The sequence below is a fragment of the Pinus tabuliformis genome, chromosome Q, assembly GCF_031772625.1.
Source record: "Pinus tabuliformis cultivar Carrire ecotype Pingquan chromosome Q, CPIR1, whole genome shotgun sequence".
NCBI classification, from domain to species: domain Eukaryota; kingdom Viridiplantae; phylum Streptophyta; class Pinopsida; order Pinales; family Pinaceae; genus Pinus; species Pinus tabuliformis.
Window position 1 is genome coordinate 339,640,300 of NC_142296.1, and position 14,985 is coordinate 339,655,284.

General features: G+C 38.0%; 1 protein-coding gene across 4 annotated transcripts in view; it reads right to left on the reverse strand.

The window, feature by feature from the left end:
* Positions 1 to 14,985, reverse strand: part of CPFTSY (signal recognition particle receptor protein, chloroplast (FTSY)) — a 230,767-nt gene that overhangs the window by 195,891 nt on the left and 19,891 nt on the right. For all 4 annotated transcript variants that reach the window (XM_089384408.1, XM_089384407.1, XM_089384406.1 and 1 more), the window contains exons 4-8: positions 14,866 to 14,924; positions 14,597 to 14,634; positions 13,314 to 13,434; positions 13,084 to 13,152; positions 12,892 to 12,974 (exon numbers count right to left, since the gene is read on the reverse strand). In XM_089384408.1, the coding sequence (XP_089240534.1) occupies positions 12,892 to 12,974; positions 13,084 to 13,152; positions 13,314 to 13,434; positions 14,597 to 14,634; positions 14,866 to 14,924 (370 nt within the window). The remainder of the gene's footprint in view (positions 1 to 12,891; positions 12,975 to 13,083; positions 13,153 to 13,313; positions 13,435 to 14,596; positions 14,635 to 14,865; positions 14,925 to 14,985) is intronic.

The following is a 14,985-nucleotide window of genomic DNA, read 5'->3' on the forward strand; positions in this document are numbered from 1 at the left end:
TCTTCTCTCCAAATTTTCCCATAAAAGCATTGATGATAGCTTGTAAGGAGTCATAAGAGTTAGCAGGTTGCTCAGTGAACCAATCAAGAGCATCCTCTTCTAAAGAGAGAACAAAAAGTCTCATCTTCACATCCTCATAGTTAGCAGTGTTACACCACTTGAAAATGCAAACATTGAAATTCTTAACATGTGATGTAGCACTAATGGCATTGTTACCTTGAAAGGAAGGCAACTTTTCAATAGCCTTGTCAGGGATATTGTGAGGATAGCCATTTATGTTAGTAAAATCACAAGGAGCAAAAAGATCATTCATGATGTTTGGCTCTACTTGTTCTTGAAAAAACAAATGGATATCAGAAATAGCCTCTTGCCCAAGATTAGCAAGAGTTCTACTATGAGAGAGTCTATTTAACCTCTCTCTAAAAACCCTTTCAGGCTCAAGAGTGGGGCTAACTAGACCACTTGGATGTCTCCTAGTAGAAACTCTTGCAAGATTTGGATTAAGTGGAGTCGCCACTTGAGCAAGAATCTAATCCTAAAAGTTCCAAAATGCCAAAACCAAAAGTTAGTCGATTTCCCAGGTACAAGAGGACTTGTCCTCGACAGCGGCACCAAAAAGTGATGTTGCCACCTAAGTTAGTGAGAAAATCCCTTAACCCCACAAGGTGTGGTTGGTGGCAAAATTAAGAGATGGAGTTGTCACCTATTCCCAACTCTCTCTGTTTAAGCTCTCTCCTAGGTAAGCTAAGAGGGGTGGTCCCTAAATGAAAGGCTAAGCTTAAAAGGTGATGTGAGGTTTCTAGGAGATGTCAAATTTGGATTACTTGAGATTATGAGCAAATATGATGAGCAATATGAAATGAAATATATAACCATCAACACATGAATCAAAGATTAGCATTCATAAAACCAGTGCCTTCAATATTGCTTAAAAAATAAATAATACTTGCTCAAGAAAAATGAAGTGTTTCAAATTGAAACACAAGTAACCTTGTCAATCAAACAAAAGATGTTAGCAAGATATGATATCACATGCAAGATATAAAATCTGCTTTCAAGAAATGCTTTCAAAATATATAATCATTCACAAATCCAAAGCATGTAAGGAAGCAATATAGAATGACTTGCAAAGGAAACAAGTTAAAACTTTACTTGCAAAAATGAACAAGATGATATTTGTTGAAGTTTATAAGTCTACCAGTTAGAAACCCTCCATGCACTTTACTGATTTATTCCTACCTACTTGTTCTATTACTTAACAAGTTATTTACAATGTAAATACTGAAAATGAACACTAGTGCATGCTCAACATATTATCGATCAACAACTGAGGGAAACAGAAACAATCACACCAAATGACACTGTTATTTTTGGACCAATGTCCCTGGAAAAACCCAATGCGGGAAAATCGATGCACCTATCTGAAGGTTTTCTTATTAAGCAATTCAGAGTACAATCTGGGTGCCAAATCCGGCTTACCCAACAGAGAATTTCCTTGGCAGTAGTACCTCTCAGTCTGAGACAAATGTCCCGGCTGAAACCCCAGATAAACCTTCCGGCAACTCCTCAGCTCCAATCTGCCCCAGAAACCCCAGCGTCTGCCTTTCTGGACTGCATCAGCCTCTCTCTGCCCAGTGTTGGCCCTGCCACCTTGAATGGGCCTGCGTCAACCTCAACAGGCTTTGCGTCAACAACGTTGGCCTCTCTGAAGCACTGCGCAGCTCTCAGCTGCCTCTGCGTGGCCCTGTGTGAGCCCTGGCTGCTACTGCGTCACTCTCTCTGGCTCCTGCGCTACTCTCCCGGCACTATCTCTGCCTCTCTGTCTCTCTGTACTCAATGCCCCTCAGCTGCAACTCGGATCACTGATTCTATCTCTCTTAGTAAACCCGCTCTAGAGAATAGAATGACCCTTTGGTGTATTCTCCAAGTGACCCTCAAGCCTCCTCTTATACTTTTCTCGTTGACGTATCAACGGCCAAGATTAAGTCCCTAATCAATGGCTAAGATTAAATCTGGCTTGATCCATGTCTTTTGGACCATTCTAACACAATTTTATATTAATCCACATTAATATTTTAATTTTCCTAAGTTTAGACTTAGGGACTCCATTAAAAATATTAATTATTTTAATATCTCTTGAACTGTTTAAAATCTGCCCAAACCCTTTCTGGGTATTGGAGATCTCATGTGCCCCTACCTCTCCACCAAATTTCGTGGCTAGAGCACATTCGATGCTACCACAAATCAACAATATTTGATTAAATAAGATAATCAATTCAAAACATTTTCATCAATGACAAGTACATGAATAATTTGCAAGTAAAATAGTAAAATGTGTTAGCATGAAATGCACTTAAACTAAGATTAAATGCAATTATCTTGGTTAATTTTAATCTAAATGCCTAGTCTAGGTGTGACATTTCTTTCGATTGTTTTGAAACAAGTCTCTTATGTAAGTTGTGGAAGGAGATCCAAGGAAAGACAGCCAAGGCTATATTAATGATACCTCCCTTGGAATATCCAACACACTCAATGCCTTTGGCACTGCAGAGACTGTGGCTCTGACGACTGCAAGGTCACCGTGTTAACCACATAAGAGGGTCTATGTCCCTCAAGTTGATGAAAGAAAGGGGTCCCTAAGAGATGTCTTTCAACCAAGCTTATGCTTGGAGGTAAATTTTCATTAGAGATGCAAGCTATGTTAATATGCCTAAATGAAATGCAAGTAAGTTTATTAGTGTTTGTAAAAGGAAATGCCTCAAGTAAATGGAAATATGTTCAATGAGATAACTTAGATAATTGCTCAAAATTGTACAAGATACAAGAACATAAGCTTCATAAGCACATAAGATTGTAAGTTGCTCAAAGTAAGTGCTTTAACAAATGATATATCAATGATCAACCAACTAAAGCAATGAAATGAGATGAAGCTTCAAAGTATGATATGCTTGCAAAGTGAGCAAATAACTTTAAAATAAATGAGCAAGTAACCAATGAGCCTATAGTGAGGCAAACATGAAGCAAATTGTCAAATTAACTAAATCAAACTTTGCCACATGAATTGAGATGCTTGCATATAATGAAATAAGTTGCTCCAAAGTGAAATCTCAAGTTGTACTTAAAAGCAAAACTTCAAATGCAAGGCATAAAATGGAAACTAGTAGCAAAATCAAATTTAGAAAGTTAGATTGTGATGGTGAGATTGTGTTAATTCTTAAGGCATGCAAAATGAAAACTAAGAAAACAATGCAAGATCAATCCACCCACATGTTTCTCCTTCTAAATAAGGAGAAAATGATGTCTTGGGTGAAACCCAAGCTCCCACAAGAAAAACTAAGCCTTTTTATTAGATTGTTACAAAGATGAGAAACCTTCCAAAAGATCTCAATTAAAACTTCAAGAGGAATATTTTACAACATATGAGGCTTTTCAAGCACTAGATTTCCTTCTTGAAAGTCAAAATTAGAAACTAAGGTAAGTACAATAAGAATGCTCTCAAATTTGAAAATGTTAGGTGTCTCTTGGTATCCCAAAGATTAGCCTCCAATGGTGGATGAAATCTTGCACAAGAAAATGAGCTAGTCTTCTTTGTCCATGGCCTTGCCAAGTGAGAGATCCTCCTCAAATGCCCACAGCCTAGCTAAATGGCAGCCCTCTTCAAATGCCCACGGCCTCCTAGAAGATGAACTTTGAAGGCTTGAGAGGTCCTACAAGAAAATAGTTAGAGTTTTCCTCAAGTCTCTTGTTATCAACACTCCAACTATGGGTTGCAAAACAAAGACACAATTAGTGTAGAGAGAACATGTAAAACAAATAAATATCATACAAATAATGTACAAGAAACCAAATCAAGTGATGGGAGTGAACCCCATCACTTGCTTTAGTTTAGAAAATGCTCTCAAGTAGCTAATATAAAATCAATGAAGCACTATTTGAAAAGATTTAAAATATGAAATGCTTGCTTGTATACAAGTTATGTCAAACAAATCCCTGCAAGAACACTTCTCCGTAAGATGAACTATGAAAATCCAAATAACAAATGAGAGTTCCTTTGAAGATGCTTCAAGAGTGGGTTGGTCTCCCAAAGACTTCCCCTCACGCTTGATCCAACAAAAATAATTCTTCTACAATACTCCAATCACACATTAGTCCATATAGATTTAGAGAAGCAAACAATGAATTGAAACTTCTAGAAATTTATTTGAAAATAAACTAGAACTTCCAACATCTAGAGCCTACTTCCAAATCAAATGTTAATGCAAGATAGCTTTGCACTAGCAAGTCTACAAGAGTATATGGAAAATGAAATAACTCAAAGCATAAATAGAAGAGATTATACCAATAGCTCACAATGCACCATGCTCCAAAGGAAGAACACCCATGAATGGACCCCCAAAGTCTTTTTATTGCAATTCTTGAAAAGTGTACAAAGTAACAGCGCTTCCGCAAGCACAATAGCTAGTAAACAATTGATACAAAATGAGAGCTCAAAGCTCTATTATATAGAGAAATGGGAGAAAATCCCAATGTAGCATCCAAGTGACAAATGGCCATGGTGAAGATCCCAAGAAGGAAATCGAATTCCAAGTGGAGGGATGAAGTAGCCACCAATCCAAATCGAATTCCATATGTGGCACCAAGATATCCTCAAGCAAAATCGAATTCTCCAAGTGTGAAGATGAGCAAATCCAAGTGTGAACCAATCAAGGAGCTAACTCAAGTCAAACTCCATGACCAAACCATGTGATGACACCTCATGTAGATGCTTCCAATGAGCTCAGCATAAATCTCCTTGGGAATTGCGTAGGCCCTCCTTGAGCCAACTCGTAGTAGATGATGATGCCAAGTGTGAAGAGGAGGGAACACAAGTGGAGACAAACTCCCAAGAAAATTTCCATCAATATTTTCCAAATATCTCACATGTGCATTAATTTCTCAAAAATTCAATTTTCCAAGTCACCCGCTGTTGCATTAACGCCAAAAAAATTGATTTTCTTGAGTGCGCCATGAATTTACAATGCAAGGTGTCAAATTATCCTCCACTTGTCCTTTGACTCATTCCTTTGACTTGAGATAATTTCCAAGTCATTTCCATGTCATTTTGTCACATGGAACTATTTATTTCTCTCTATTTAATTTATTTATGGTTTTAATTTATTGTCAAATTTCCCACTAAACTTAGAAAAAGTGGGTTTTGAAGATCTAGAACACATTTTTAACCCCTCAAAACATGTCATAGTAAAAATTCGAGGGTGAGAAGTGTAATTTTGAGCACACATACCCCATACAACTTCTTTAGACATCACTTATTACATATTACATTCAGATTTTATTCAAATTTTCACCCTACGGGAAATTTAAAAAATTTTAAAAAAGACCCCTAGACCTAACCAAATTCCACGAAATTTTATGAGTGATCTAGTATGGTAATATACAATGACTCTAGACACTAGGACTCACCCAAGGCCTCGCCTTCAAGCTGTACTCCGGCTTTGGGGTTATGCTTGGAGGAAAAAACTCAATTAATTATTAAGTACCCGTAAGGATATAATAATTAACCAAGTGAAAAAAGACTCCTAAAGTAAAATCACTTGATGACAAGGTCCCAAGTTATCTAGGTATGTTACATGACTCAAACTCGTCATGCTAGCATCACTTTACATCATCCCCGCAAGGTTTGTGGAATCTGAGTACAACAAAAGAAGATGAGAAGAAGAAGTAGAGTTGAAAAACTTTGGTGATATGATGATCTCTGATGGTACATGAAGCCTCTGATACATCCTTGGGCATGGAGTCTTCAAATAATCTTCAAGTGCCACTCTAGTGGTCAACAAGTCTAAGAGAGGTGAACTTCCAACGAGTTTTCAAGAGAAAAATGACCCCAGAGCCACTAACCAGGATGGACGAAGGATAGAAACAGTTTCAAAGCTAGGGTTTAAGATTTCTCTCAAACTAGCCATGGGAATTGCTTTAAAATCGGAGGGCACTTAGAGGACTCACCAATGCAATTGCCTAGCAACTCTCTCTCAAAAAATCACCTCCTAAAGCAATTCATGCTATGCCCTAGGAGACCATCAAGGGTTAGGGTTGATCATCAAGGATTCCTAGACAAGTGCATGTATATTAGAGAAAATGGAGTCAAAATTTACTTCAATTAGGAATTTCGCTCAAACAAGGAGTCCTGATGTAGTTTTTGCTAGCCCTAGTGGGGCAGCAACAAAACTACAATAGAAATTTATACTTCATTAGCAATGTATAATGGAGTTTCGAGGATACAATATAGCCCTCTAGGAACATTCATTCACATTCTCAAATGAATAATGCATGCAATAATACAATAATCTTGTGCTTTTAAGAATTTTACATCACATTAGGGCACAATAATGAGATTATTACAATGTATTACATACATTAGACATGCAACAATAATGAAATAGCATTAAAATTGCAATTACAAGAGAAAGTGAGTATATCCATCCATCATAATTGCAGTAAAGAAGCTCCAAGGATGAATAGCAAAAATTTCCATACATCAAAGTGCATTCCAAACATCCAAATTTCGTCCAAATTGCAAGTTCGAGTTCTTTTCTCAAGAGGAATAGTAATCCAAGTGATGATGAGTTACAAATGAGGCCTCACTGGTATTTATAGAGCCTCTAACCATTTGAATTGATCAATTTAGCCTAATGAGCCCCTAAAATAACTCTAATGTGCAAAATATAAATCTATTGGTGACAAACCCACCAAATAGCTCCAAAGATAAACATAAGCCTCTCAAGAGGGTGGAAATTGTGAAAATTCGGAAAACCAAATCCTATTGCAACAACTGGAAATAATTCTCCTAATTGTTAAATTAATTATTAACAATTTATTTATTGTTTGCTACAACAAATATTGAATCAACCACACTGCAACCTACACAAATAAACTACGGAAGAAATAAACGCTAGAAGAAATACTAGCACACATAAAATGACATAGTTGTTTTTGAACCAATGTCCCTGGAAAAACCCAACTTGGGAAAACCGTTGCAATAGCTAAGGGTTTTATTATTATGCAGCAGTGAAATAATTTGAGTACAACTGGATGTCGAAACTGGCAATCCTACAGAGAAAAACTAGCAAAAATCTAGAGAGGAATTTTCCTCACTCCACAAGCAATTTCTCGGCACCACTTCACTTCAGAATTTCGACCTTCTGAAGCACTACGTCAACCTCTGCGCTACTCTGCGTAGCTGGATGGACGTCTTGCCTTCTACTGGATTCTGATGAAGTCGTTTTGCCTTTTGCTGACCAGAAAGACACTTCTTCGACACTCAGGGACTCCTTCCCAACCTCTGGAACTGAAAACGTCAATCTTCCTCAGCAAATCGACTTTGCCTCTAGAGATTACTGCGCAACTCTACGTCAACCTCATTGTGGCTCCTCTGCCTCTCTACAAACACACTCACCGAAACTAGAATCCTTCCTTCGGCTTCACTGTCTCTGCCCCTCTCTCACTACTTCGATTACTTTAGCTCTCTCTCCGGTAACTGAACGTTGTTACTAAGGAAATTAATCTGCTCATGAAATTGAACTGCTCAAGTGATTTCTCCAAGCCCCATTGACTTCTTCTTATAATCCTCTGTTGAGACTTCAACAGCCAAAGATTAGATCTTAATAGATGGCTAGGATTAACTTGAAGTTGATCCATGTGAATTTCTAGAACATTCTCACCTTGACTTAATTAATTCTCATTAATTAGTCATATTCCCTAAGTTTAGACTTAGGAAATATTTAAAAACTGACTAGTAATCTAATTAAGTCATTTCTAGGCGGAATTTCCATAAACGATTTATGGGTTTTGGAGATCTCATGCATTCTAGCCTCTCCAAAAAATTTCAAAGCTAGAACACATCTGATGCTACAAAAACTAACAGAAATGATAGACAAATAGAGCAAATGGGTCATTGGAAGGCCAAGACAAGTCCTCCATGTGCCAAATCGAAAAGGAGGGCTCTCATGATGATGACCAAGGGGTTGGCCCCTTGGTTTCCAAGCAAAACGTCTATGGTGCTCCCAAGTGGTTGTGGGGGCACAGTGAATGATCTCATGGGTCTCCAACTGGATCAATATGTTGATACTTCATCCATGAGAGCTAGAATGATGATACAAGCCCTCCCATATATCCCTAGGTGAGACAAAACCCCATCTGGGCCCCTGGATCATATGCCAAGTGTCTAGTACAAGCACATGTCAGCTAGGTAATGTGGTCCAAGTGCATCATCATCTCTGCAAGAGTTGGGCATGAGCAATTCAAATGTAGTTCTGAAGGATCCCATGCGTGGCAATCAATGCTTTGTTGTGGAAGAGTCCCATGGCTCTCAACGCTCACCCTACAAGTGCCATCATGACCCTCTGGAGGGCTTGGATCCCATATAGGGAGGCCAAACCCAAGGCAAAGACCCACATGCAATCATGTATAGGATCTAATGCGTCCCCTCACCCTTCAGTACAACAATTTCACTAGTGCAGGTGAGTAAATGAGCTTACAAATCAAGGGCCCAAGTGGACACTTCATAGTGGCATGCCCTTCCATAATGGGCTTTAGAATGTACATGTGTCCCCAGGCTCAAAAAGGAGGTTAATAAAGAACCCTATTAGGTGGTTTCGACCTCTAAGAGAGTGACAAGTCCATGGTACATCCGTCAATTGGGAGGTGTCATGTGAAATAATGATGGAACGAAGCAAGGTAGCAGGAGAAAGCTCCAAGCCACATGCCATGGTACAAGGGTAACTATAATAAGGGAAGCCCACACATGGGTGTATAAATGTAGGAGGAAGCAATCGTGATACATGAGTTACCCTAGGCTTTTATTTTTCCACCCTTCTTCATATGCCTTTCGCCTTTTATTAATTTTTCTTTCTTATAATTGCTCTGGGCTCCAGGGAATGAGAGCATGATGTATATAATATAACAGTAATTACCCCCTTAAGGTGGGCCAGTTCATCACGGACCAGGGTTGGGACAATCATGGGTTCCTTAATGATGCAGGAGGCTCATATAGGGGCCTTAGGAACCAGGGTGATGGCTATAATCATAAGGGTAGAGCTCATGTTTGGCTTTTGCCCACGTGCTAAATTTTTATGTCCCAGCCATCCTTTGCATTTTATGGAACCTTTCCTATTGTAAGTGGCCAAATTATGCTTTTAACTTTCTTTTTAGCTGCATCAACCTTCTGGGCATCGTTCCAGGCCTGACCCAAAGTGTGGACAAGGGAAAGGGGAGGCTAACTCTTTGTGAACCAAATGGACAAATGTGGACCCGGATGGGAAATATGTGGAAATGGGCTATAATGAGCGAACGGGATTGATGCACGTGATGTTGGGAAGCAGGACAACGCAACTAAAATCGAGGTTTCCCATGTAGTGCCACTCCTAAAGCTATTAGCCAATAAAGGAGATCCCACAGGAGTAGGATACAAGACTAACCACCAATTTGGACAAGGGGACAAGACTACAGACCAAGCCCATTCTTTCCACCAAATCCCCCCATTAATCCATGTCTGGATGCGTCCATGATAAGTAAGCAAAAATACCCAATTACATAATGAAAAGCCATACCTTCGGGGTTGGAAGGCCCACCTTCAAACATACAATCATAACAGATGGGTGAGGACACATAATGGCTTTCTCAGGTGGCGAGAATGGTGGCACATCGAGATATATAGTGGCTGTAAGGGTTTGTTGGTTGTCGGCTGAAGAAAAATCTTAGGAGAAAAAATTATCCTATGGGTGTCACCCACCGATGGTGGGTAACAAGACGAATTTGGATGATTGGATGCATTTTGATGTTTGGAAATTTTCACTCTCTCTTGGAGCTTCATTTTAGCATTGTGATGGATGGATATATTCTTCATTGTCTTGTAAGTGATGTTTAATGCTATATTTCTGAATTTTGATTAATGTCTAATGCATGGAATGTTTTCTCATGGTTGTTAATGTGCCCTAATTGATGAAATTTGTCTAAACATTGAAGCTATTGGGAAATTTTGCATGTGTTACTCATGGATAATGAATGAATGAATGTTCCTAGAGGATTTATTGCATTTTGCATCCTTGAAACTCCATTTACAAGTGTCATTGAAGTGTAAATATCTAGAAGTCATTTTGTTGTTGCTTCCATTAAGGGTAGCGAAATTCCTTCTAGGTCTCCTTGAAGAGCGAAGTTGTCATATCAAGATAACCTTTGACTCCAATTCTCCCAATTTTTAGGCACTGGTCTTAATCCTTGGTGATCATTCTAGAATTGATAAAACATCTTTTTTTCACCATCTTCTTTAGCTCTTTTCCTTGTCCCTTTAAGGATAAGGAGGCCTCTCTAGGGCTTGGTGTGAAATTCATTATTGGAGGACATTTTGAATTTCGCTTCGATAGATCTCTTCCTTAGTGTCTCCTCTAGTGATCCTCAAGTTTTGGTGCATTTCCTACAGTGGAATCTCCAAAAATTTGATGCCCTAGCCTTCACACCAAGTGGGAACCCTAGAAGCTAATCCTTCAATTTTGGAATTCTTTGAAGGCTTGTGCTTTGAAGTATATTATTCATATCCTTTTCTCTTGTCTACCTTGACCTTGGATGAACTCATATCTCGCTAAATATTTCGACCCTAGGTCTCGTGTAGGATCTTTCAAAGGGGTTTTTCATGGAAAGTCTTACAAGCTTCTCCTAAAGTTTGCACATTATTGAACCTTTCCATTGAATGAGCCACCTTGCCTCACTCCAAGTCAATCACTGACATATCTATCTTGAGTGAGGAATACTAGGACTCCTCCCATTGGTGAAAATCCGAGAAGAGAAGGGTACATAGGCTGTGGTGACAATGGGCCTCTGTCCCAAGGTGTTGTTGTGCCCTCTAGCTCTTGCCTCTTTACAAGGCCTGCTAGTTTGTGCGGCGACAGGACATGATAAAATAATTTTCTTTTGACTCAAATAAATTATTTTTTACTCTTTACAAAATGATAGAATATACATTATGAAGACCAAACCTAGTTGCAATTTCAACACTAGGCACACCCATTCTACAAGCCACTTCATACTCAGAAATTCTTAATGTTAAATTATGTTACTTGATCAAGCATTTACTCTATTATTGTGAAATTGAATTAATGTTCACGAATGCTTCTTTTATCTTTTTGAATGTGCATTTGATTAAATTATAAGTTTTATGTGCTCTGGAGTCTGGACAATTCATTAGTCTGCACCTAGATAACCAAATTCGTCCTATAGGCCCCACGAATCCCGAATCCATCATGTCCGACACGATTCTCTCGAGATTCGTGTCCAAAAACCATGACACGTCGTGTCCTATTTTGACACGTCGAATCCGACTGCGTGTCACGATTTTGGCAGCGTGTTCTGTTTTCCAGGACTCGTTAAGCGGCAAAAGTGACCTGCACGAGTATGAAAAGGTCGCATTTGGTCATTACAGCCACGCATATTTTCATTTGGCAAGCGTTTTGGCAGCTTAATGATCAAGTCTAGGCCCTAGTATTGATATGTGATTCATGGTAATGTTAAATTCTTAAAGTAAAAGTGACATTCTCCTTAATCTTCATTTTCATCATTTTACTTAAATTTTTAACATTACCATGAAATGACTCAGGATGTTTGAGAGTGGTTCCGGCCTCATTGGATTTCATATGGAGAAAGTAGAATTTTAGATTTCATTCAAAATCCAGCAGACTTATCAGTTTTTCAGGATTTTAGGATTGGGGGATTGCAACGTTTCCATTGAATTTTGTCATGTATTAGGGTATGGAACTCATATTTAATCAAGAGCACCAATCCCTCTATGTACCTTGATGTTAGTGACATTGGTTGTCGAACTCCTGTATCATGACCCTCCTAAAAATGTACACATCACTCAAACAAAATCTTGACTTGACATGTTATGCTTGTTCTATCTTATGTTAATGCTTAAAGGGTGATATTAATGACAAAGATCCCTATACAGATACAGAGGTAATGACAAAGATACCTCTGGATATTAATGCTTAGAGGGTGATATTAATGACAAAGATCCTGATTTTCCAACAAGACTAAAAAATTAGACATTTCTCGTGGTGGCAAGAGGGCCAAGCATAAGAAATAGATAATAGATTGACATGTATTTGAATTTTGTATGTACTATGCATGCTAATAGCTATAGATGAAGATCTATATTTGAAATCAATAAATTTGTATCATTAATTAAAATTTGTGTAAGAAATATCTAATTTTTAATATATATATATATATATATATATATTTTAATAAAATAATATATAATGAATCCTACGTGTCCTGTTCCGGGGGGTCAACGTGTCCGAATCCGACACCACGAATCCCGAATCCTACAAATCACGAATCCCCGTGTCAGGTGACTTAGGGACTCTGCACTAATAGCTGGTTAAACAATCAAACGTTGCACCAAGTCATTTCAAGCAAGTCAACATCTGATCCAAGTCATACTTTCACTCACATTAAAGAACATACTTGGGATTAGAATCAAACATAGGGAATCCCCCCTTAGGATAGGAAATCACACCTAAACCTAGACGTGAGGGGAAGGTTGCCGAGGTGACAGTGGCTACCTTGTTTGATAGTTTCCTTAGGTTCTCCCCTGGTGAGATTAGAAATTTTTCTCTAGGGAGAATCTGAGCAATATCACCTCCAACAAGAAAATAATGAGGATTAGCACCATGGCTATTCTCTCCATGTGGCTATGTAGCCCCTCGATGGATCATCCCTCCAACCTTTGTTTGATCTCTATTCCTTATGTTTTATCTCATTAAGCCCTATTACAACAATAAACCAAGAAAAAACAAAATAGACAGAACCAACCCACAAATTGAAGAACAAATAAAAACGTACATTAGGTGCACTTGGCAATACTTTTGTAATAGCACGCTTGCATGCAATCAGCTCTTCCATGAGAGCATAATCAGTGTGAAGACCTGTAAAAGGAAACAAAAGCATTGAGTAGAGACAACAATCTGCAGAATAACAATATTATTTCACTAACACTTACAGCGCCAAGCACATGCAAAGTCCTATCATACTTACGGCCAGAGGTATCACAGAGTACCACATCAAAGTCTTCCTTCTTTGCTCTGCGTACAGCCTGAGACAAAACTGAAGTAGAACAACACTCCAAAAGGTACATTAGTTTAACGGTAAATGAACTGGTCCATAAACTAGTAAAGCCACCAGCCTATTTGAATTCAACAAGTCTGAAGGTTGCATTCCATTTAGGGGAGATAAATTTAGTAGGCCCTATCTTGAACAGGAATTACCTGAGGTCGGCTTAACATTTTCTTCTTCGCCTATGACAATCTCTGAATTGGTCCTTTTTGCCCATACATCTAGTTGATCACTGGCTGCTGCTCGAAATGTATCGCCTGCTGCCATTAGGACCTTATCATAGCATAGAAAAACATTCCCTATCATTAGAGTACTGAATAACCACTGACAAGACATATTAATATAAAATCATTATCTAAAGAGACTTATATTCATTATACATTTACACGAGGAATTGTGACCATTTAAAAAGAAATCATCACTAACAACTCTGATAAGGAAAACTTAGCATTAGATTGAAGTAATTTCAAAGGATAGATTGCTCTTTCCTATCAATTGACAGTGTGATTATGAGCATTGAGGACCAAGCAATAAAACTAAATGAAGTCAATGATGGTTGTTGGGAAATCTATTGAGTCAGAATATATCACACCAACCATTGGGAAAATATGATCAACACAAAGTGGAGTTGCAATCAAAACCTCATCGTAGTAAAATTTTAACAGATAGTGGCATACTTCTTTACTAAAAGCATAAAAACACGAAGTACAAGAAAGTACTAATAAATACTTATAAAATGTGAAAAGGAGAATCTTTATTGCTTCCAGAAAGAAAAGAAAAAAGTGTATTCCTGCAGAACCAAGACGTAAATTTTGTGTCACTGTATCCCCTGCAAAATAATTAAGTCTGTTGTACTCGAAGGAAAACAAAATGTTTCTGAAAGATTCTGTATGTCGAAGAGCATGTAATGGTAAAAGTAGAAGTTTCAGAAGAAGAAACGTTGTAAATAGAGAGGATTTTACATAATCCATATATGGAATCGACAAGAAATCTAAAGGAAAGATGTCAAATGTCAGAAATCGCGAACAGATCTTTCTGGAAAATGTACAAACGTCATGCTACCTCGGAAATGTTAAATGACATTCTGGAAACAACTCTGAAACTTGGAAACATGTTGCTTACATTATTTTATGTTGATAGACATTAGTCATAATGCACCAATCAAACCTGAAGTAAAGCTGGCATAGATACACAAAAATAAACTGAGTATATTTCACTGAAGCTGTGAGGGAAGATGTGCCCAATATATTCTGAATGTGACAATTCAAGCACATTGAAAAAAAAATCTTATTTCACAATTTCAAAATGCACCAGCTGAAATAAGATCATGCAACTCTAACCTCTGATTAGAATACTAAGTTATTGCACTTGAAAAGGAGGAAAAGTGAATTCCTACAGATGCTCCTAATCCAGAGTTTGGGGGAAGAGATAGCACCTTTAAGCCCTCATTTTTAAGTCTGTAAGCAAGCTTTCCTGCAAGTCAAAGGGGAGGAAAAAGGATCACTTTCAAAACTGTCCCTCATTTTGTTCACAAAATTGTACAGAGTAAATGACAAAAAGCTTAATGAAATAACGAAATACACAGAACCAAGTTACTAACCAATCCCAATTACTGTATCAAAACAACATCAATAGATTCATACAAAATGTAGTGCCTACCACTATGGCAATTCTATAAAGTATTTTGTATTTATATTTAATCACCTATAGATGTCGTCTTTCCTCCTCCATTGACACCAACAATCATGATCACAGCTGGTCGCCTGTAAAAGAAAACACAATAATAAACTTCCCTAAATTTTGAGAATAAGCCAAAGAAGTAGA